This window comes from Mycteria americana, unplaced genomic scaffold, assembly GCF_035582795.1.
Source record: "Mycteria americana isolate JAX WOST 10 ecotype Jacksonville Zoo and Gardens unplaced genomic scaffold, USCA_MyAme_1.0 Scaffold_44, whole genome shotgun sequence".
In the NCBI taxonomy this organism is placed as follows: Eukaryota; Metazoa; Chordata; class Aves; order Ciconiiformes; family Ciconiidae; genus Mycteria; species Mycteria americana.
In genome coordinates this window covers 813,320-838,179 of record NW_027445631.1, presented here as the reverse complement: position 1 = coordinate 838,179, position 24,860 = coordinate 813,320, and the positions used below count along the sequence as shown (strand labels likewise).

General features: G+C 44.5%; 1 protein-coding gene and 1 long non-coding RNA gene across 2 annotated transcripts; one reads left to right on the top strand and one right to left on the bottom strand.

Annotated features, from left to right (window-relative positions):
• Positions 1-521: 521 nt before the first annotated feature.
• Positions 522-7,431, bottom strand: LOC142403831 (uncharacterized). Its single transcript, XR_012773699.1, has 4 exons — positions 7,189-7,431; positions 6,996-7,075; positions 2,814-2,933; positions 522-1,344 (listed from the first exon to the last, which is right to left on the bottom strand). It is a non-coding gene; the product is annotated as an uncharacterized LOC142403831 (long non-coding RNA).
• On the top strand, positions 7,427-10,143 carry LOC142403830 (small ribosomal subunit protein uS12). The gene is made up of 4 exons (XM_075490131.1): positions 7,427-7,585; positions 8,332-8,491; positions 9,394-9,514; positions 9,949-10,143. Exons 1-4 carry the CDS (start codon positions 7,582-7,584, stop codon positions 10,093-10,095), a joined length of 432 nt encoding a protein of 143 aa, XP_075346246.1. The 5' UTR covers positions 7,427-7,581; the 3' UTR covers positions 10,096-10,143.
• Positions 10,144-24,860: the final 14,717 nt, after the last annotated feature.

Below are 24,860 nucleotides of genomic sequence, written 5' to 3'. Positions count from 1 at the left end.
TAGAGCAGAAGTCTTATGAGGAGCGGCTGAGGGAGCTGGGGTTGTTTAGCCTGGAGAAAAGGAGGCTGAAGGGAGACCTTATTGCTCTCTACAACTACCTGAAAGGAGGTTGTAGAGCGGTGGGGGTCGGTCTCTTCTCCCAGGTAACAAGTGATAGGACAAGAGGAAATGGCCTCAAGTTGCGCCAGGGGAGGTTTAGACTGGATATTAGGAAATTTTACTTCACTGAAAGGGTTGTCAAGCATTGGAACAGGCTGCCCCGGGAAGTGGTTGAGTCGCCATCCCTGGAGGTATTTAAAGGACGTTTGGATGAGGTGCTTAGGGACATGGTGTAGTGGTGGTCTTGGTAGTGTCAGGTTTACGGTTGGACTCGATGATCTTAAAGGTCTTTTCCAACCTATACAGTTCTGTGATTCTGTGATTCTGTAAATCTACCCTCTTTCAGTTTAAAACCATTACCCCTCGTCCTATCACTACACTCCCTGATAGAGTCCCTCCCAATCTTTCCTGTAGGCCCCCTTTAAGAGCTGGAAGGTCGCTATAAGATCTCCCCAGAGCCTTTTCTTCTCTGGGCTAAACAACCCCAACTCTCTCAGCCTTTCTTCATAGGAGAGGTGTTCCAGCCCTCTGATCATTTTCGTGGCTCTCCTCTGGACCCGCTCAAGCAGGTCCATGTCCTTCTTATGCTGGGGGCCCAATCTATACTAGACTGCAAAATGCTGCTACGCTTCTAATTGGGCTTTCCCTTTCCTACCTCAAATTTTCTCCCTTTCTACCTGTGAAAAAGTTAGCATATTTGTCAGAGTCCAATACTCTCTGACCAGGTTCTTTTAGATATTCCACGCGAGGAGGGTTTAATGTTTAATGTCAAATTTACTTATTTGAAGATATTTGGTGATACATGGGATTTTGATTTAGAAGAGTGATACAGCAATATACTGAAATTACAACACAAGCATAATATAGCAATTGCAATATGCAGTTGAATCATAATACAAGTGATTCTCATTACCAGTCTCTATATGCTCACTGTCATGACACTGGGCGTCCCCAGTCACCAGGAAGGAATATGTGGGTTGAAGCCAGCTCAATCCCGTTGCTCTCTTCAAGGTTTGTTTTGTTAGTTGTCCAGTTTTTATACTTTATGTTGGGCTGAGCTGTAGTCAATCAGATTCAGTGTTATACAGGTATATGCGGAAGGTCGGTCTGATCTAAATTTTTAGATGTCAGAAGTATACTAGAGCTGGCGGAAGGCCGGGACTTACGTAAAGTTGATAATGGGGATTCAGACCGGGATGTGGAACGTCTAATCAAAAATTATTGTGCTTGGGAGTGAAACGCATCCTGGAGAAGTATGTAAGCCAAGTAAGATGTTTTGGGAACAATCTGAAGCTACTAGCAGAAGTGTGATAAGAAGCACCCTCACGTGAACTATCCTCATTATAATACTAAAAGTCACACCCCTTGAGCTGGAGACCCTGGCCCAAGCAGAGACCCCTCACCTCTGGGCATGCGTAGAATATTAAAGTAGTACTGTAGCTTTAAGAGTAAGACAAGAAAATGTAGACCAATAGAAAACTGCTTTGCGTAATTACTTATGCATATGTATAACTAGACTGTATAAATACTGCACCTGTATGAACGAGCAGTGCGCTAGCTTTGTGGAGCTACCACCTAGCACCCGGTCTTGCGCAAAACGTGAAATAAACTGATATGTCGTCTCTGCGTGCGTATTGGGTGTTGCACACCGGGTAACGAACTCCATTTGTGAGACAACAGAGCCACTTATGCGCTTCCCCCCATTCTGGTCTGTCTGGCTCAGGAAGACATTACTCCCTACTAATTATCTCAGGGAACCTGATGACTCACTGGTACAGCTGTATATCTAAAACAAAGGTTAGCCTCCAGTCCCCTTTGTGCTGAGATAAATTCAGCTTTCTTTACAATACTTGGCAGTCATCCTTTACATTCTTCCCTGAGCTCATTATTTTTTCCCTTCTCCTCTGAGCCTTCTTCCATTGTGGGGGTGTGTTGGTCAGTCACAATGTTATAAATAGCTAAGCAAATTTTAGGATCTCCTAGTTCACTCCCCTAGGTCTCTCTGTTTTCCCATGTAGCCAATGATTAATTCCACCAGAAAGAAGTTAGATCCTCCTTTCCTCTGTTCTCCATAGTCCATGAGCCAGTCCTTGAGGAAGGATTCGCTTTGCCTCTGCAGCAATGTGAAGGGTAGACTGGAGCATGCCAAATCCTATGACCTACATGCTTTTTCCCCACATTGCTCACTAACTGCAGCCTGAGTTCAAAGTGTCTACACTGGACTGGATATTTGCTGGTAGATCAAGTGCCATTTTAGCACTCCAGCCTGCTCATGTCCAGTCTGGCCACATTCATGAACAGAGCTATGGACCTATGATCGAATTTGGAAGGAACTCTGGGGCTCTGGCTGAAATGAGCTCTTTGTACGGGCCTTCAGTGTGGACAGCTTACTCTTGAAAGGAAGCCTGGACCAGTGCTTAGCTGACATTTGTACCCATACTACACCCTTCTCCACTTAAATATTCGCACAGGAGATAGTCACAGTCTGCTCCTGCAAACAGCTATGTATATAAATATATACACGTAGCTATGTATATACGTACACCCCCCCACACACAAACATTCCTTTCTTGCTTGGCAGCTAATGGCAGGTACCTGCTGATGTGATGACAGAAGTCAGCCCTACTTCACTGACCAAGAGCTCCTGTCTATTGCATTCCAGATGCAAGATTAAGATAGGGTCTTTAGTATTTTAACTATCAAAAAGGACTTACCGTCTTAATAATTTCTCTTTGAATGATAGAGTATTCACTAATCTCTCAACAGCTTGACTTCAATAGTACTGCTTCTATCCAATTTAAGGAGGAATCTGGATACTTATGTGAGAATCCCAGCTTGAAAAATGAGATGAGGGAGGGTAGTGATAAACAAGTACTGGTTAAAAACAATCTCTAAATTTTCTGTGAAGTACCAGAAATGTATGATGCTAAATTTAGAATAATTACACCAGTAAAGACACACAGCTCAGCTAAGTGTTAGAAGAAAATATATCACGCTGGATCCAACAGCCCGAGAGAGGCGAGGCTGCTGCCACTCCATGTCCCCATGTCCAACCAGTAGTGAGGCTGGAGATGTATTCCCAGCAGGCACATGCACACAGAACACACTACATATATACGTATATATGTATATACGCATATACATGGCCAGCCACACAGATCACAGACAGACACTCAGACCATTCACATGAACACGGACAGCACCAACAACCTCATCCTGCTCCCCTCTCTGTCTGAGCAGGATGGAAGTCCACTACTGAGAATATATATACACACATGTGTTGCAAATTAAGTTTAGTTAACTGAATTCTTTTAACTGTATTCTTTTGTCTGAATAGTTTTGCTTAGCATGAGTAGCTAAAGTTGCTGAAGCCTTAGGCCGCAAGCTGCGAACTTTCACCTAGAAAAGTTGAACTTATCTTGAACTGTTGCTTAGTTATGTGAAGGAAGGCCCTGAGACCAGTGCAAACTGGAAAATAAGAAGGCCACGATTGTCAGCAGAAGTTGCAACCCGTCCAGATAAGAACAGCTAATGGCCCGTCTGGAGTCAGAGAAAGAATCCAATAAGGAACAAGAAGACTCCAAACCAGAAATTGCCATTGGACCAAGAGGCGCGTGCAAGGCGCGTGAAGAGCGCGTGAAGAACAGGTGCATAGATTGTAAGGGTATAAATACCCAGGGATTTCTTTGTTCTGGGTCCCTCTCCAGAGGCACCCAGCTCGAGCTGCTCCTATTGCTGTACCACTCAATTAAATTATTTATTTTTTTTTCCTGGGATCAGACATCTGAGACTCTGCTGCGGGAAACCTAGGGCAAAGAAATTTCTTTAACATATGTACAAGGTGGATCCCTCCAGCAACTGGTCTCAGACACTCAGTCTGCCCAGTAGCTTCCCCTGGATCCCAGTCTCCCTAGTTGCTGGCACCTGGACATAAGAGCCCCTGAGGCCGCAGCCCTACTCCAGTGGCTGGTACAGGCAATTGGGTTTTTTTTGTTTTTAAATGTACAGACTTGATTATTCTATCCAGACTGAATGTAAAAAAGAAAAGCAGCCCTGCCGCTTTTGAAAAAACACAATGTGTTTTCTTTTCCTTTTTGAAAACACACAAAATATGTGTTTTCTATTTAATCTGTAAACATAGGTTGCTTTAATAAATATACATTTGGATCTAATTACTGCCCCTTCACAGTAATCCCAAAAAGGGAAATGAATGTTTTTTCTTTTAGGGAATGGATTCCTTGATGAGGCAGCTGTGCCTGTTCAGTTGGCATCTGCAGAATGCTAGAGTTTGGCAGTATTGACGAAAAGTAGCTTTCAAAATTAATAAATCGTTGTTTCTGTGGCAGAATTTTACCCTGGTCTAGACCCACTAAAAGATTTAGGGGAAACGTAGGTATTTAAGTCCAACATCGCAGTAAGAAATCCTTGCTTAGTGTCGTGGTTTAACCCCAGCCAGCAACTAAGCACCACACAGCTGCTCGCTCACTTCCCCCAAGCAGGATGGGGGAGAGAATCAGAAGGGTAAAAGTGAGAACACTCGTGGGTTGAGATAAAGACAGTTTCATAGGGAAAGCAAAAGCCACGCACGCAAGCAAAGCAAAGCAAGGAATTCATTCACTCCTTCCCCTGGGCAGGCAGGTGTTCAGCCATCTCCAGGAAAGCAGGGCTCCATCACGCGTAATGGTTACTTGGGAAGACAAAATGCCATCGCTCCGAATGTCCCCCCCTTCCTTCTCCTTCCCCCAGCTTTATATTGCTGAGCGTGACGCCATATGGTGTGGAATAGCCCTTTGGTCAGTTGGGGTCAGCTGTCCCGGCTGCGTCCCCTCCCAACTTCTTGTGCACCCCCAGCCTACTCGCTGGCGGGGTGGTGCGAGAAGCAGAAAAGGCCTTGACTCTGTGTAAGCACTGCTCAGCAGTAACCAAAACACCCCTGTGTTATATCAACACTGTTTTCAGCACAAATCCAAAACACAGCCCCATACCAGCTACTGTGAAGAAAATTAACTCTATCCCAGCCAAAACCAGCGCACTCAGTTACCGTCTAAACTCCTTGGGTATCTTCCTAGTTCATTCTAAATATACCATTCCTGAGTTTTCTGCTTTTTCTCGTGTTGCGAACAGCTTGGCACATGTCTGCTGCATAAATCTGATGAAGATGTAGAACCTCCTGGAGAAGAGAAGGCTCCGGGGAGACCTTATTGCGGCCTTTCAATATATAAACGGGGCTTATAGGAAAGATGGAGAGAGACTTTTTACCAGGGCCTGTACTGACAGTACAAGGGGCAACGGTTTAAACTGAAAGAGGGTAGATTTAGATTGGACATTAGGAAGAAATTTTTTACGATAAGGGTGGTGAGACACTGGAACAGGTTGCCCAGAGAAGTTGTGGATGCCCCATTGTCCTGGTTTTGGCTGGGACAGAGTTAATTTTCTTCCTAGTAGCTGGTATAGTGCTGTGGTTTGGATTTTAGTATGAGAATAATGTTGAGAACACGCTGATGTTTTAGTTGTTGCTAAGTAATGCTTACACTGGTCAAGGACTTTTCAGCTTCCCCTGCTCTGCCAGGTGCACAAGAAGCTGGGAGGGGGCACAGCCAAGACAGTCGATCCAAACTGGCCAAAGGGCTATTCCATACCATATGGCGTCATGCTCAGTACAGAAACTGGGGGGAGTTGGCCAGGGGGACAGTGATCGCTGCTCGGGGACTGGCTGGGCATCGGTTGGCGGGTGGTGAGCGGTTGCATCACTTGTTTTTTGTTTGGTTTTTGTTTTTTTTTTCCCTGGGTTTTGTTCCTCTCTCTCTCTCTCTCTCTCTCTCTTGTTATTTTCGTTTTCTTTACATTATTATTATTATTATTATTATTATTATTATTATTATTATCGTTATTATCGTTATTATTATCGTTATTATTTTATTTCCATTATGAAACTGTTCTTATCTCAGCCCACGAGTTTTCTTACTTGTGCTTTTCCGATTCTCTCCCCCCTCCCAGTGGGATGGGGGAGGGTGAGCGAGCGGCTGCGTGGTGCTTAGTTGCCGACTGGGGTTAAACCACGACACCCATCATTGGAAGTGTTCAATGTCAGGTTGGACCGGGCTTTGAGCAACCTGATGTAGGGAAAGATGTCCCTGCCCATGGCAGGGGGGTTGGACTAGATGATCTTTGAAGGTCCCTTCCAACCCAAACCATTCTATGATTCTGTTATTCTAATTTAGGGGTTTCCCTCCATACTTAATTTAATGAGCTCTAAGAGGGCAGAAATAAGGGGCCTTTCAGGCTCCAGTTGAGGCCATTCCATTAAAAATCATAGTGATGTCACCATGCCCTCCAAACCAATGAACAGTATTACACATGCACCTCTTTCCTCAGGTTAATAGGGTCAAAACCCCTTCATTTTTAAGACTTCCATGCCTAAAACTGTTCCAATTGCTAGACTGATAGTGTGTGGGAGTTGTTCTCCATTTCTCTTAACTATGGAAAATATTGCAAGCATCCATCATGCTACAGAAAATACAAGGGGAGCATGAGTAGCATTTGGTTACGGTAATCTAGACTTCTGGTTCCTTTTACAAGTTACAATTTTTGTATCTCTGTGTCACTGGATAAAGGAGCAATCCACGTTGAACAGGAAAACTAAACCCAGGTTCCTAATTCCTGGGCTAATGCTAATAAGCAGGAGGCTTTTACACTAAAACAAACACCTCACCCCCTGCCGTGTTACCAGTTTCACGAAAGAACAAACAAGAGTTTCATAAAGTCAGGATCTAGTTCCCTAATGTGGGGGACAACGATGATGACTTCAGATGTGCTTGACAAGAGGTAGGAAAGAGAAGTTCAATTCTTGCACTGCTTCTACAGAGAAGCTTGAGTACTTCATTCTACTCTCTCACCTCAGTAAGGAAGATGACATTTTATATTCAGTGCTTTCACCAGCTTCCCTCCCTAACGAGGTCTGTAATTCCCAAAGAAACTAGATTAAAGAAAGAAAAAAAATAAAGACAAGTCACTACTGGTATCGAGATGTCATCACCTGCTTTTAAACTGCAAGAGGGAAAGAAATTCTCTGCTGCTGTGGGCGCTCACCTCACACCATTGAGGAACGACGGCCCCCGCGCCGCTGGGTAATGGCTGCCGTTACACAACAGCACAGGCTGTGTGCCCAGCCAAGGACTGCGGGGTGTGCTGCTAAAATTAGAAGTGACAGTAGAGCTACTTATCCCCTCTTCCCGCCTCGGTGTGCAGGGTTATGGGGTGATTTGGTTCTGCAGCTGCACGGGGACGCCCCCTGGGCGGGTCCGTAACAGCCCCTTCCTCGGAGGAGCCTCATGCGAGTGGTGGTGACCGGTGCTGGTCCCGGATGGGAGTTTCCAGTCAGGCGCGACATGGTCACCCCAACGCGGGTCCTTGCGGCCGCAGCTAACCGGCGCGGCGCACGCTGGGCCTCTCTTTTTTCGGCTTGGCAGGCGTGGTGGCAGGATGGGTGAGTGTTGTAGCGGCGACCTTGGAGGGGATGGGGGAGAGGTAGAGACGGAGACGTAGCGACGACCTTGGGGGGGGGGGGGAGGAGGAGGAGGAGAGCGCGAGAGTGAGTGAGTGAGTGAGCGAGCGAGCGAGCGCGAGAGTCGTAGCGACGACCTTAGGGGGACTGGGGGGGGGGGAGGGAGGAGGAGGAGAGCGCGAGAGTCGTAGCGGCGACCTTGGAGGGGGGGGAGGAGGAGGAGAGCGCGAGAGTCGTAGCGGCGACCTTGGGGGGGGGGGGGGGGGAGGAGGAGGAGAGCGCGAGAGTCGTAGCGGCGACCTTGGGGGGGGGGGGGGAGGAGGAGGAGAGCGCGAGAGTCGTAGCGGCGATCTTGGGGGGACTGGGGGGGGGGAAGTGGTGTGTGCGTGCGCGCGCGGAGAGGCGGCCCAGAGCGCTCCTCCTCACTGTCCCGTGAGCCTCCTTCACTGGCTCTGGGCCCTCGCGACGTCCTTAGGCTTCGGTGTTAGCAGCGCCTCCGTTAGCCTTTCTTCCCTACTCCCCCTTGCTGCCTGTTGGTAGTGATACTGTCAGTCCCTGTTGTGCCCCCCCCCCACACACACACACTCACACACAGAGGCGAGGAGGTCTGCGGTCTCGCGTGCCCCGTGGCCGTTGGCCGCCGCTGGGTTGCCTCCCGAGGCCCGCAAGGGGCGGTGACGGCAGGAGCTGCTCGGTGACCTCCAGCTCTCTCTGCCGGTGTTTTCTAGGGAAGTGCCGTGGGCTCCGTACCGCTCGGAAACTCCGCAGCCACCGCCGCGATCAGAAGTGGCACGACAAACAGTATAAGAAGGCCCACTTGGGCACTGCGCTGAAGGCCAACCCCTTCGGCGGCGCTTCTCACGCCAAGGGAATTGTTCTGGAAAAAGTGTGAGTAAAGCTCCCCGGAGTGTGCCTTTACGGCCTCGTGGGCGCTGGGGGTAGTTTGCCGTGGGATGGGGACAACTTGTGCTTGTGCCGGGTTAGGGGTATGCGAGAGCATGCTCTCAGCAGTGAGCTAAGTCGTGGCACAAGCACCCGGTGCTTGTGTCTGACTCGCAGTCACCTAATGTGCAGGGTAGGATATTCTGGGTTGTAGTCCTTGGAGTCACCAGGAAAATTCCTGGTAATTTGGGACCTTTGAAAGATCCCATATGTGACTTTAAAGAAGAAACATCTCTAAGTTGTTTTTTCTAAATATGTTAGAGTTTTTCTACCTGAAGTATGACAAATTTTTATTATTTTGTAGCTTCTATGTACTAGATTGAAAACAGTTGGGTTTTTTAGGTGACAGTGCTGCAAGGTATTTGTTCTCATATACTCAAGTGTTGGTTTTGAAATTGTGTATAACTTTTAGAAGAGGAAGAATTTTACTTAACATTTAAGTTTAGTTTGGGGTGGGTGGTTTTCAGTGCGTGTGCTTTGTTTGATGCAGTCAGCAAGTATCAAAGATTCCATCTACTTGTGTTCTGGCGTTTTGTTAGTAACTTACAAGTTTTGTTAGGATACTCTCAGGACTCCAAGGTGTTTATTTTTCTTTTCCAAATTTTTAATTACTGAGTTAGTATTTGTCTCTGGAAGGCTTGCTTTCGATTTTTACTCTGTTTAGGAACTAATTAAGTCTTTGGATATTGCATAGCTCTAAGTAGATCACTAATAGTTTCTGCTTTTGAAATACGCATGTGACTTATGGTTAGTACAAAATAACATAGTGATTCATGGTATTGTAATGAATATCTGCTAATTTATCAAACAGATTTTTGCTAATATATTTTCATGCACTTCTGTTTTAGTGGAGTAGAAGCTAAGCAGCCTAACTCTGCCATCAGGAAATGTGTCAGAGTCCAGCTGATCAAGAATGGCAAAAAAATAACAGCTTTTGTTCCCAATGATGGTTGCCTGAACTTCATTGAGGTGAATAATTTTCAAGAAACAACCTATAGGAAGCTGTGTATGAAAGTAAAGAAACACATAATTGACAGAATCAGGTGATGGCTAGACAAGGGTTCATGGCATTCTGAACCCTGTATATCTTAATGCTATATCTGCAGAAGCAGATGAGAAATGCCAGAGGTGGTTTTGTACTTTTCACTTGCTAAGGTAAGCTGGTCCTCAGCAGTACTCCTGCAAGCTAAATGACACCTTGGCTTATGTTTCCCTTCTCCAAAATACTGAAGGGGATAATCCATAATTCATGTATTATCTATCAATAGACTTGAGTATTTACTGTCTTTCCACCCTTTCCTTAGAAAGTCTGTGATGTGGCTCAAATTTAATGTAAATTAGTTTAGAATTGTGTACAGGTTTAATGATTATAGCTCTGTATTTGCACTTGTCTTTGATTCTAGGAAAATGATGAAGTTCTGGTTGCTGGTTTTGGTCGGAAGGGTCATGCTGTTGGTGACATTCCTGGAGTTCGCTTCAAGGTTGTCAAAGTAGCCAATGTTTCTCTGTTGGCCTTATACAAGGGCAAGAAGGAGAGACCAAGATCATAAATTGATGTGCCAAGAATATAAATAAAATTTGTAATTGGAAAAACTCTTCTACTTGGTATGTAAGGCTTATGATGTGGGGTTTTGTTGTTGTGGTGGTGTCTTTTGGTGGTGTGTGTTTGTTTGTTTTTTTTTAATGTGCTATTGTAGTCAATCAGGAGCCGGTGGAACACGCTGATGCTTTGGCTGTTGCTAAGTGGTGTTTATACTGGTCAAGGACTTTTCAGCTTCCCCTGCTCTGCCAGGTGCACAAGAAACTGGGAGGGGGCACAGCCAGGACAGTTGATCCAAACTGGCCAAAGGGCTATTCCATACCATATGGCGTCATGCTCAGTATAGAAACTGGGGGCAGTTGGCCAGGGGGTAGCAATCGCTGCTCGGGGACTGGCTGGGCGTCGGTCGGCGGGTGGTGAGCGGTTGTATCACTGGTGGGTTTTGTTCCCCCCCCCCCCCGGGTTTTGTTCCTCTCTCTCTCTCTCTTGTTGTTTTCCTTCTCATTACAATGTTGTTGTTCCAATTATTAAACTGTTCTTATCTCAACCCACGAGTTTTCTTACTTTTGCTCTTCTGATTCTCTCCCCCATCCCACCGTGGGGGGGGTGTGTGTGTGTGTGTGTGTGTGAGCGAGCGGCTGTGTGGTACTTAATTGCCGACTGGGGCTAAACCACAAGAGTCATCAGGAGTAGTCAGCATGGCTTCACCAAGGGGAAGTCATGCTTGACTAACCTGATAACCTTCTGTGGTGAAAAGATGAGGGGAGAGCAGTGGATATTGTCTACTAGACTTCAGGAAGGCTTTTGACACTCTCCCATAAGATCCTCATAGAGAAGCTGATGAAGTACGGGCTGTGGAGACAGTGAGGTGGATTGAAAACTGGCTGAATGGCTGGGCCCAGAGGGTGGTGATCAGTGGCACGAAGTCTAGTTGGAGGCCAGTAACTAGCAGTGTACCTCAGACATCAATACTAGGTCCAGTCCTGTTCAATGTCTTTGCTAATGATCTGGATGATGGAGTGCACCCTCAGCAAGTTTTCAGATGACACAAAAGTGGGAGCAGTGGCTGATAGGCCAGAGGGTCGTGCTGCCATCCAGAGGGACCTCGACAGGCTGGAGAAATGGGCTGTGGGAACCTCATGAAGTTCAACAAGGGGAAGTGCCAAGTCCTGCACCTGGGGAGGAACAACCCCAGGCACCAATATACGCTGGGGGCAGCCCAGCTGGAAAGCAGCTTGGCAGAAATGGACGTGGGGCTCCTGGTGGACACCAGGTTGAACATGAGCCAGCAGTGTGCCTTTGTAGCAAAGGTGGCTAATGGTATCCTGGGCTGCATCAGGAGGAGTGTTGCCAGCAGGTCGAGGGAGGGGATGCTTCCCTTCTACTCAGCACTGGTGAGGCTACACCTGGAGTACTGCGTCCAGTTTTGGACTGCCCCGTGCAAGAGAGACATGGAGGTACTGGAGAGAGTCCAACGAAGAGCCACTAAGATGATTAAGGGACTGGAGCATCTCTCCTATGAGGAAAGGCTGAGAGAGTTGGGACTGTTCAGCCTGGAGAAGACATGGCTCAGGGGGGATCGTCAAGGTGTATAAATACCTGAAGGGAGGGTCCAAAGATGATGGAGCCAGGCTCTTTTCAGTGGTGACCAGTGACAGGACCAGAGGCAATGGACGCAAACTGAAACACAGGAGGTTTTGCCTGAACATCAGGAAACACTTTTTGACTGAGGGTGACCAAGCACTGGCACAGGTTGCCCATGGAGACTGTGGAGTCTCCCTCCTTGGAGATATTCAAAAGCTGTCTGGACGTGGTCCTGGGCAACCGGCTCTAGGTGGCCCTGCTTGAGCAGGGGAGTTGGACAAGATGACCTCCGGAGGTCCCTTCCGACCTCAACCATTCTGCGATATGTCTTGTTTTCTCTTATTTATTGTTCTACCAGTCCTGCTATCATCTGTCAAGTTCACCAGTAACAGTTTTATGTTTTTTCCCTGGATCGTTCATAAAATATTATATAGTAGGTCAATAACTAATTGCAGTAAAAGCACATCTACTTGGTTTTGGTTGTCTGTTTACAATTACCCTTAGAAATCTGTTGTTTAATGTATGACATGTATGGGTTATTTTCATGTTATGTTGTGTGGTTGCAAGTGAAATATGTAGAAGAATATGATTACGTCAGTTATTAGAATGGATTAATTATTTTGTATAAATATTTGAAAATAATTTTTTCTGTTGACCTAAAGATTTTGTGAATTTATGATTAATTCAACAAAGAGTTTTGGCTTTTAAAAATTTGCAAGAACCTAAATGTTTAATCAAAATTTTTATACTGGAACATTTCAAATATGTGTCAAAACAATACTTTGACACCAAAATGTGATTTAAAAAAAGGTTAAAACTTCTCAAAGCATAACGGAACATGTATTTTACTGGATGAAATATGATCCAAAATTTTTCTTTTTTTCTTTTTTTTTTTTTTTTAACTGGGGTTAAAAAAATCCTGGCTCCTGCACTTTTGTCAGGCAGAATTTGTTTATCAACCTTCACAGTTTTATAAGGGGCGGAAGGCTGATGGCTGATACTGTAGAAACTTAGAAAACTATGATAAAGTGTTGTCCAAAACTAACTGCGAGGCAAAAACATCAGGACTTGAGTTGAAAGATACCTGAGTAAACAAAATATAACAAAATAAGACCTGTGTATTTACAGAATCCCACCACTGCCACCAATTTGTAGTGGTCACAGTCACAACCTATGAGGGTTACAGGACCCGTGGGTGTGTAAAGATCATGACCGTGGGATTCTCAGGCGTCCGCAGTACATGAGTACATGAGTCTCAGGCGTCCGCAGTACATATCTATTTATGCCAGCAGGAAAATATGCAAATTATATTACTCTCTTTAGATGAATTTGTAATTATGATTCAAATATGTTCTTGCAGTTCAGGGTGGGGTTTTTTGCCTTCTGTGTTACTTCACATGCTTTTTTGAAATTGTGCATCAACTGTATTGACTGTCCTTGTAAATGAATTAAGGACCAGAATTGGTAGAACTCTGACCTGAAAAGATTTGTTTAACCTTCCTGAGTTTGATCTTTCTGCTGAGAATATGAACCAAGACAGTAATTGTTACAAAACGTACACTGGTTCTCATAGTATTAATTAGACTGAGAAAACTGCTTGTCTTCTGTATACTTCCCCATAGTGGCATCAGGAAGTTCCTCTCCATTTTGTTTTTAACTCCCTTTATAAACACAAATCCATCATATTTTTTAACTGCTGGAGCACTGGTTGATTTTGACTTAGAGATAAAAGGGTCTGTATCCTGTTAGCTATCTGCTACCCTTTAAATAGTATGGCTATACTGTTTGTGAGAGAATACAAGCAGAATGATAGAAAGACAATACTGCATTGCGAAATAAAAACTATATTAGAAATTAAATATATTTTTTTAAAGTTTCCTATAGAGGGGTGTGTAGTGTTCCAAATAGAATGCATTCAGTAAAGTTTTATAAGAGATGATGTTTGAGTCTTTTCAACAAGAGTGAGTGAGCTCAAGCTCAACCCAATCTGGTATATTAAAAATATATGTTTGCCCACAAAAAGGCCTGAGACTACCCCTCTCCCTCATGACAAACTAAACCAAGTGTGGCCCTTCTGATTTACCTCTTGGGTTTTGAAATTTCAATGGACGTTCAAGTTATACTGTCATACTCCAACTGCAACACTGAAGCTAAAAATACTTCTTTTTTAAAAAGAAAACTTAGATTCTGTTGTAACTACAGTATCCTAAGGGCTGAGACTTTAAGGCAAACACTGAATTAAGCTTCAAGCTATGAAAGAGACGTGGGAGTTGACAACACCAAATACTAAATATGCTTGAATCTGTACTGATTCCTTATGTTCTCCTACTTGCAGGGCCAGTTCTGAGATTCTGCATTCTGGGGGTTCAATGGCCAAGGACAGCCTGAGGTCACATAACTGATAGGTACATTGGGTTACGTGACCAGGAAGACCACAGCTTTGGCCTCTGTAATTCCATGACTTCTCCAACTTTAGAACATTTGTAGTCCAGAGGAGGAGCTTTCAGTGCTACAAGTGGAGGCTCAAATAGGTTGCAAAGTGTCAGCCAGACATCAAATACAGCAATCTCATGCTGACTGTGTCAGGTTTCCCAGTTCTATACTGAGATGTGACTTTTCCGCTGCTAACATTATCTGAATGTTTAGAAGAGCCTTAAGCCATGAAGAACTTTTTCCTAAACTTCTGTTCCTTCCAATTCCTGTGCAAAGTTTAGGAATTATCATAATCTTTTCTAGGGCACTGTGAAAAGTGATGCAAAGGCAATCACTCACCACCTCCCACCAGCAGACAGATGCCAAGCCAGTCTCCAAGCAATGACTACCTTGGAAAGACTAACCCCCAGTTTTATTGCTGAGCATGACGTTATGTGGTATGGAATATCCCTTTGGTTAGTTGGGGTCAGCTGTCCCAGCTGTGTCCCCTTCCAGCCTCTTGCCCACCCCCAGCCTACTCCCTGGGGGTAGAAACAGAGAAGGCATTGATGCTGTGCAATTGCTGTTCAGCAATAGCTAAAACATTGCTGTGTTATCAACACTGTTTTGGTCACAAATGCAAAACACAGCACCAAATGGGCTGCTCTGAAGAAAGTTAACTCCATCCCAGCCAGACCCAGTACAATGATAAATACATCAAATAAAATAGGAACCCCTTTTTGGGAGGAGGGGAGGTGGTGTGGTAAAAAAAGGCATAAATTTTGGAGCCCAAATAAAGGCATACATTTTTTTAAAAATAGATCATTACTACTGAACAGTCCTGTAAGCTTGTTGTATCTGGCAACATGTCACTCAGTATTTACTATACAGGATAGATATATCAGATAGTAATGCTTAAATTCTAATTATATTCAATGAGAAGGGATCTGAAATAATGTGTGAGTAAATAACACATTTGTGTCCATTATATCGTTTTAATTAATTATCTGTGTTAAGTGATGTAGAGAGTGTGCAGCTGCTTCCTCCAGACGCTCTGTCCTGGGACCTCTCCTGCCCGGCTGTTGGAGCCCATCCCAATGCCTGGGGACCCAGGACCTCTGCCCTGGCTGAGGGACGCAGCTGCTGCTTTCCTGTTTGCAGGTTCATCCAGTAACAAAGCTGTGCATGTATCCCAGACACACACACACACACACACACACACACACACACAGAGAACACTGACACAGCCAGTCACACAGATTCCCATAGACAAGGTGCTGCCTTCAACAGCACCTACATATAGGACTCACATAAAACAGCCAGCCAGCCAAGTCCCCTTCCTCCTCTTTGGCTGGTAGAGATAGAAGGTCACTAGTGAAGGCATACACACACACCCCACTCTCTAGGTTCACAAGCACACGCACATTTGCAGATCCCTTGAGTACCGGTACAGCCCCTCTGTCTGCCTGGCACCCCTGCCCAGATCCCGGGCCCCCTTACCCACTTCATGGGTCCCCTACTCACCTGCTAGTCCAGCTTGAAGTTTGCTAGTGAATACACATGCACCAAGTTTGGAGAAGATACAGACACTTGCCTCCCCCCCAGCAGCCAGCACCAGGCACACAGGCTATGACCCATGGTCCTGCTCCAGCCTCTAGTGCTGAGCCCCTCATTTGCCTCACTCACGCCAGTCCCCTCAGTATCTGGTTTTGGGAACACACACCATTCCCACCCCAGTGGCTGGAATTTAAAGACCCCCACTCACTCCAGTAGCTGACGCTGAGAGACCCCACTTGCTCCAGTAGCTGACACCACAGGCTGGGGCACCCACACTCCTGGTCTGACTCCAGTAGCTGGCACCAAATCCACTCACATACATACAGGTCTCACCAGTAGCTGGCACTTAGTCCATGCAGCACACGTACACACCAGATAGTGAGATTACGCACAGAGATAGTTAGGAAAGGATTTAATGAGAAGGTATAAGAAGATAGGACAGACTGCAGTGATCAGGCACAGGGCTCAGCCAGACAAGTGTACTGACCAGCCCCTGTTTTACATGTGACCGGCACCTTTTATACTCTTTTCTGTCTACCCCTCTCTTTGTTCCTCCCTGCTCTCCCTTCCCCTGCACATCCCCTCATGCGTTTGTACAGCTCTATCAATTCCCGCACCCCTCCCAGTCCGGGATCTCCCCCTGGTTTACAGTCGTCTTAGTTGCATCTTCTTGGAAGTGGCACCTGTGGTTTCTTGATAGCCCATCAACTGGTGTGACTGGTGAGGTTTGTTTCTTGTCATTGTCTCCATGTTTCCTCTGTCAGGTCTGTGTCTTGGTATATTTTGGTTTCTGGCTTCCCCCTTTTCCTTTGGTTTCCCAGTTGACAGGTCCCCGACCAGATAACCTTGCTGGAATAAACATATTCACACTCTCACATGCCCTCATCAATTAGTGTGACTGACCAGGTTTGGTTCTCATCACTGCCTCCCTTATCATTTGTAGGTCAGGTCTGTGTCCCTGCATGTTCTTGTTTATGGCTTCCTCCTTTTCTTAATATCCCTTTTTGCACTGAGAAAGGTCCTTGACCAGATACCCTTAAAGAAGCAGACACTCTCCTTCCACATACCCTTACAATCTGTACTTGAAGTCAATGTTTTGCTTTGAGTGGGATGTTTTTAAAGTTAAAATGATTTCTGTACTGTTTGACCTTCAGTAAATTTAGAGTCACATTTCTCTGTTTCTGAAAAAGTGTTTTCTTTCCCTGGTTAGTTGTGACAGACGAAATTGTGAAGCTGACTAGAGGTAAGCTGTTATCGAAAATACAAAATAAACAGGGAAAAGCCTTCTACTCTAAATTCTTTCAATCAAAATTATCTTGGAGGATACTCATAACAATAATAGCTTTTAAATAGTAAACAAGTGTTTACTTAGTCTTTTTTTTTAACTAAAGATTCCTAACAGTGTTTCTCTTGCTTTGTTTTGTATGACTTTGTATTTATTCAAGCAGGCCACGAAGATGAAGCTACTAAACAATTTACATGTAGGATTTGGGGGTTTTTATGTCTCTCAAAGGTGTATGAGTTGAAACAGCAATGTCAAAAGTGTTTGACACTAGTTAAGTGAAATGAACTAAAATTGCAAACTTCCTGATGATCTCTTTAATTGTTGTGGACTGTTTATACATTCCTTTGTGCATAGGAAAAGATTCGAGCTAAAAGCATCCACAGCTTTGGGAAGCAACAATATTCTGTTCTTTGCCTCTCCTTGTTTGCAGGACTGTGGATCTCTAAGAGTTTATGTTCTTGTTGTGGTTTAGCCCCAGTCGGCAACTAAGCACCACACAGCCGCTCGCTCACCCTCCCCCCCTGGTGGGATGGGGGAGAGAATCAGAAGAGCAAAAGTAAGAAAACTTGTGGGTTGAGATAAAAAGAGTTTGATAATTGGAAAAAAAATAATAATAAATTGTAATGAGAAGGAAAACAACAAGAGAGTGAGAGAGGAACAAAAACCAGGGGAAAAAAAACTGTGATACAACCCCTTGCCACCCACCGACCGACGCCCAGCCAGTCCCCGAGCAGGGATCGCAGCCCCCCAGCCAACTCCCCCAATTTCTATACTGAGCATGACGCCATATGGTATGGAATAGCCCTTGGGCCAGTTTGGATCAGCTGTCTTGGCTGTGCCCCCTCCCAGCTTCTTGGGCACCTGGCAGAGCAGGGGAAGCTGAAAAGTCCTTGACCAGTGTAAACACCGCTTAGCAACAGCCAAAACATCAGCGTGTTCTCAACATTATTCTCATCCTAAATCCAAAACACAGCACTATACCAGCTACTAGGAAGAAAATTAACTCTATCCCAGCCAAAACTAGGACACCATACTGTAAGGACATCTGCCTTAACTGGTTTGCACTATACACTATATGCCCCCCAGGCAGGAACCAGAGTTGTACCCTGGCAGTTTTAATAATAGGGTACAAGGGGGTTGCCAGAGTGGCTCCCATTACCTCATCTGGATTAGGCTCAGGTAATGGTGAGGCAAAGGTGAGGGCAAAAGGTTCGTTATCATAATCAAAATCAGAATCATCCTCCTAATCACCAACTCCTAGTGCATATATCTTTTGAAAAAAATCTCACTTTCTGACACTGGGTGGGTACGCTCTTGCTGTAGCTTTCGCAAAGCCAGGGGTCTGAGGTTAGTTTCTAATCATTGAAGTTGTTGGATCTTAACATGACTGTGAGATTCAAATGCAGCTGCTCATGCATTTGCATCCTTAGCTCGTTGTTCAGCATCCTGAGCTTGCTGCTCAGTGGCTTTTAGCAAAGTACCTGCAGCCACGAAGGCCTCTGTGAAAAGCCCAGCAAAGGCTCCCTTGACTTCCTTTGCTTTACATATGGAAATTTTCTGCCAATTCTGAAATTGTGTTCGCAGGGTCTCCCACTCAAGAGAATTTTAGCGACCCATCTCCTGTCCCACCTAGGTGTTTTCCATCCCTTACTCTCTTGCCGTTTTCACTGTTATCCTACAGTCTTTTCTCAAGTGTCCATGACCTGTGTATTTACAGAATCCCACCACTGCCACCAATTTGTAGTGGTCACAGTCACAACCTATGAGGGTTACAGGACCCGTGGGTGTGTAAAGATCATGACCGTGGGATTCTCAGGCGTCCGCAGTACATGAGGAGATGGAAGTCTGGGTTTCTGAGAATTTCTTTATTACAAATTACTGCAATACTACTACTAGTAAAATTATATACACACACACACACACACACACACACACTACAAGTCACTACAAAATTACCACTAGGAAAACAAGTGTATATATATTACAAGAGTAAAGCAAATATATGTATATTACAAGTTATTACAGAATTCCAACTAGTGAAGCAAGTATATACTTATGAACCTTTACCTGTGTGTGCACCTATAAAAATATTGTGAGGTATTACTGGTACGACACTCACCAAACCGCTCCCAGGAGTGGGGCTAATCGACAACAGAAAAGTCTTACTTCAAAGATGCCACGTCATGGAGTCCAGAGTCAGCCAGGCATCCCTGCAATGGTCTGGTCTGTCCGGGAGATCTCGTGCAGGGAAGCTCTTGCAGAGAAGCTCATTTCAGGGTAAGTAGCGAGTTACCTTTTATTCCATGTTGGTGTAGATAGATAGGTAAGTGGGCATTGGACATCAGTTACATAGTTGTTGCTGACTCCTGTTTTCCTGGAAGATCAGTTGGTTATCACAGTTTCTTTGTCCTGCACCCATCGGGGTTTCTTTGTCCTGCCAACTGCTCCCCATCAAGGAGGTTTCATCTGAGCTTATCATCAGGGATATCTCCTGACTCTGGCTAAGGAGATATCCTTCTTTGTCAGTATGTTTACCAGGTCACCTTTGTGGAGGCTCCTTCATCCCGGTAGGCAGCTAAGCACCACACAGCTGCTCGCTCACTCCCCCACCAGTGGGATGGGGGAGAGAATCGGAAGAGTAAAAGTGAGAACACTCGTGGGTTGAGATAAAGACAGTTTAATAGGGAAAGCAAAAGCCGCGCACGCGAGCAAAGCAAAGCAAGAAATTCATTCGCTACTTCCCATCGGCAGGCAGGTGTTCAGCCATCTCCAGGAAAGCAGAGCCTCAGCACGCATAACAGTTACTTGGGAAGACAAGTGCCATAACCTCAAACATCCCCCTCCTTCCTCCTTCTTCCCCCAGCTTTTATTGCTGACCACGATGTCATATGGTATGGAATATCCCTTTGGTCAGTTTGGGTCAGCTGTCCAAGCTGTATACCCTCCCAACTTCTTGTGCACCCCCCAGCCAGTACTCGCTGGCAGGGAAGTGTGAGAAACAGAGAAGGCCTTGATGCTGTGTAATCACTGTTCAGCAATAGCCAAAACGTCCATTGTTATCAACCCTGTTTTGGTCAGAAATACAAAACATAGCACCATAACAGCTACTATGAAGAAACTCTATCCCAGCCAAAAGTAGTACAATGTGTTAACAAAAGGACTTCATTGTGGGGGAGGAAAAAAATAGCTGAAAAATCAATCCCTAATTCAAGACTGTTAGTTTATGGACTGTTTCTCTAAAGTTTATCTAAACTTCATCTAGATTTATTTTTCAGTTCTTAGCTATAGGCATTATTTGTTATTTCTAATCAACATACAATACGGCAGATACTACTGTTGTAATAATCAAATGTAGGTATACAATTCACATAAAGATTGATGCTGCTATAGAAATCCACTGTAGAGCCCTACCCTATCTCCATAGGAACTTAGACAATGTCCCTTTGTCTGATAAGCAGGATGTGGCTGTCGAAAGCAGAAGTCTAACTGATGTATTACTAGCCCAGTTAGTAAACCATGAAGGTTTACTACTGCATATGTATTAGGAAGTTGAATATGTTAATGCTTTGTGTATAAATAACTGTTCATTTGAAAGCTGTGTGTGCTGTCTTGGGACAGGCACCCATATCTGCGCAAATATGCAATAAAATACCTCTGCTCTGTGTGTATATTGGCATTTTGCACACCGGGTAAATGAACCCCAATTTTGGGGACAAAAATTCCAAAAGTTTGAATATATTCAAAGAGCTTTGCAAATCAGCAAAACCCCACTCCAGACAACCCATGACATAAATTGATGCTTACATAACCCTCTAAGAAGCACAGTCCACCCTGGTGTTCTGTTGCTATGCAAAGGACTGAGACATGTTACTGCTAGTGCAATATTTATACAGTACAGTATTGTCACCGAAATCGGGAATCAAACTCCTTAACACCAATGTAGCATTAAGAAGCAGGCATTCTTTATTACGGCGCCGGATGCACGGGGGATCGTTCCACCTAGCGTGCATACCGCAGGTTGCATCAACCAAAGCTTATATTGTCCAATTACATACATATGCATCAAATTTCCCGGAATGATCACGCACATTCATTCTATTTCCCAGAACTAATTATCGTATTTGCATGGTCATTACACATGCGTCCTTGAGCTCCGAGGGGCTTCCGTGGGGGTCTCTGGTGGTCCTTGGTGGTCGTACAGGTGTGTCCTTTAGTCGACCCCTCCTTCTGGCCATGCGCAATATCACCTTGCTTATGTAACTTGCTTCCCTTCTTCATGGTGCCTGGTCCCTAACAATGATTTGGCACCCTTAACACAAACCAATTATTGTAACTACCCCTCGACTCATTGTCAGGATGGGCTGGGGCTGTACTGGGAGCATAGCAACATATCCATAGCCATAGATGTATAAACACAACATTAAAGTATTGTCTATCCTGCTCCTATCTCTATGTTGCTTAGTTACAAAAGAACAAACTAATCACTTTGGTTACATCTGGTTACATTTCCCCCCTTTGGAAGTTTTGAAATAATCATCTTTTCAATACTTCCACTCTTAATATTTCATATCTCAACATAAGCAGGTGGCTTCTCTCCCGGCATTGGTGTACAATGCTTCATCACTGATTTTAAAATTGCTACAGAATTCCTAGACAATGTCTGTGTCAACATTTTCTTTAAACATTGATAAACCAAACAAATCATCAAAACAACTATAATCAAAATGATTAGTGTCTGTAACAACTCGGTTATCCATCCTTTAAGAGGAAATCCAAAATGTCCCAAACTTTGGCCTAACCAATTTGTTTGCATTTTGTTTCTTAAACCTTGAGTCTGCTGTGCCACCCTCTTCATGTCATCTATTTGTTCATTCAAAGCAGCTGTAACATTTGGGATGTGCACACAGCAATCTTGATTTCTGTAAATCCACAATCATCGCTTCAATTCCCCCATGTGTTTCTCTCTGTTTTTCCTCAGCTATTTTTATCATTATTTGTGGGGTAACTATGACTTGTCGGGTGTACGTTACCGACCTCATTTTCTACTGCTCCCAACTGTTCTGCCAATAATCTATCCAATTTACCAAAATTTGGTTTCGGGGTTGGAAGTTTTACCTGTTTTACTGGTACCAGGGCAAGGATGCTTTGCTCCACTGCCTCTCTAGCAGTTTTGTCAGCCAATCGGTTGCCCACATTTACCACGGTTTGTCCAAATTGATGTGCTTTACAATGCATTACCGCTACTTCCTTGGGCTGCTGGATGTCCTGGAGGAGTTGGAGAATTTCTTCCTTACATTTAATGGGCGATCCTTGAGCTGCCAACAGTCCTCTTTCCTTCCAGATAGCTCCATGTGTGTGAATCTGCTTTCTGTGCTGATGTATTCACAGGGAGGGCTTCAGCTTTCATCACTTGGGCGGTGGTAACCACTGCATACCCCGCCATTCATTTTCCATCTCGGACAAAACTGCTTCCATCCATAAGCAGCTCCAAATCAGGATTAGGCAACGGTTCATCCTTCAGGCCCAGTCTGCTAGAATACACCTGTTCAATAGTTTGCAAACAATCATGGTGTAAAGACTCGCCCATTTCCAAGCTTAAAAACATTGCTGGGTTCACTGCTGTTGTAGTTTTAAGTTCCACATCATCCTGTTCCAAGAGAGTGACCTGGTATTTGAGCATGCGGCTCGGGGACTGCCATTGCCCCCCTTTTTGCTCCGAGACAGAAATTACCATATGTGGGACATAAACCGTAATTTTCTGCCCCATGGTTAATTTCCTTGCTTCTTGGACTAAGAGTACAGTTGCTGCCACAGCTCGCAAACATCCAGGCCATCCCTTGCTGACATTATCCAATTGCTTAGAAAAATACCCAATGGCCCGTTTCCAGGTTCCTAATTTTTGAGTCAACACACCCAAAGCAAGATGTTATCGCTCATGTACAAACATTCAAAAGGCTTTGCTAAATCTGGGAGTCCTAACGCAGGTGCAGACATCAAAGCCTTCTTCAGATTTTTAAAAGCTGTCCGACACTCAGGTGTCCACAACAGGTGATTCTCCTGGGATCCTTTCAAAGCTGCATAATTGAGGATCCACAATGGACACCACCCCACCATACCCAAAAATGTCCGCAATTCCCATATCGTTCTGGGTTCTGGAATTTGACAAATTACTTCCTTTCTGCCTGCTCCCAATCTTCTTTGTCCTTGCGAAGGTTCAAAGCTTTAGGCTTTGATATATTGATATATTTAGTATATCACAGTCTCTTTCCCAATCTGGGCCTTGCTTTTTGATACTCGGTATCCTGCTTGTCCCAAAAATTCAACAAGCTGATGGTCGCTTGTAAACGGTCCTCTCGAGTCTCTGCTGCTATCAAGATGTCATCTACATACTGCAATAGTATTCCTTCTAAATTTTCTTTTTCCACACTTCCAATTCCTTTGCCAACTGATTACCAAATATTGTAGGACTATTTTTGAACCCTTGAGGTAGCACTGTCCAGGTGAGTTGTGTCTTGCCTCCAGTGGTGGGGCTTTCCCATTCAAAGGCAAATATGCCTGGCTATCTCTGTCTAGAGGTATGCAGAAGAAAGCATCCTTGAGATCAAGTACAGTAAACCACTTATGTTTTTCTTTTAAGGATGTCGGCAAGGTATATGGGTTAGCTACTACTGGGTGAATGTCTTGAACAATCTGATTCACGGCTCTTAAATCTTGAACTAACCCATATTCCTTGCCATTCTGCTTTTTCACTGGCAATATCGGGGTGTTATATTCTGATTCACACTCTATCAATAATGCATAATTCAAAAATTTTGTTATTAATTCTTCCGACTCCTTTCTAGCTTCCCACTTAATAGGATACTGTTTTTGTCTTACCGGTTTAGTTCCAGATTTTAGAACAACCTTTACTGGTTCCGCCAATTTAGACCGACCTGGAATTCCACTTGCCCATACCAAGGGTGTTACAGCATTCTCCACTTCTACAGGGATTTCCTCCACCCCTGGTGTATCCTGTAACATAAAAATTCTCGCTTCCACAGCTTTTGATTCAGGTATTAACAGCTGAGTCTCCCCATTTTTTAAAAATTATTTGTGCATTCAATTTACTCAATATATCTCTTCCTAACAAAGATGATGGACATTCTGGCATATACAAAAATTGATGAGTTACCCATTGGTTTCCCAATTTGAATTTCAAAGGTTGTAAAAACGGCCGGTTTTCCTTCTGCCCTGTCGCCCAAACAACACTTATAGTTTTATGACTAAACCCCCCTTAGCATATTTTTAATACCGAATATGTTGCCCCTGTATCAACTAAAAATTCTACTTCGTCATTCCCCAGCTTTAATGTAACCAGGTGTTCAGCTGGGGTTGACTCCCCCGGTCTCCTTCAGTCCTCTTCATTCAGAGTCATCAACTTAATTGCCTGTAGCAAAGGATCCAATTCTCTCACTTTGGGACATTCCCTTTTCCAATGTCCCCTCTCCTTACAGACAGCACACTGATCTGCCAGCCGGGGAGGTCTAAACAGAGGTGCTGCTCCTCCTGGTGGTCCTCCTCTTCCCCCTCCCCTACCTATTCCCGCTTTCCCTCCTCCTCCTTTCCACATTTCAAACACCTTTTCCCAATGCTACAGGCAGAGCAACATCATCTTAAACTCTTATTCCTTCCCTGTTTTTTTCCAAAGTCAATACCATAGAATCTTGAGGGATAATCCCACACTGTTTTTGCCACTCCGGATGATTTCTCAAAGTGAAAAATAAATACCTCATAAGGTATTTCATCCCATTTACCCTCCCGCCTACAAAACAGCATTAATTGCAAGATGGTATTATACCTTAATGTACCATTCTTTGGCCATTTTCCCCCACTATCCAAAGTATACAATGGCCACCAATGATTACAATATTCAATCAATTGTTTCTGAGTTAATGGAT

What these genes read in the sequence shown, in the direction of transcription:
- LOC142403830 (XM_075490131.1), top strand. An exon ending in GGAATTGTTCTGGAAAAAGT is followed by an intron (nt 8,492 to 9,393) that starts GTGAGTAAAGCT and finishes CTTCTGTTTTAG; the next exon opens with TGGAGTAGAAGCTAAGCAGC. An exon ending in GTTGCCTGAACTTCATTGAG is followed by an intron (nt 9,515 to 9,948) that starts GTGAATAATTTT and finishes CTTTGATTCTAG; the next exon opens with GAAAATGATGAAGTTCTGGT.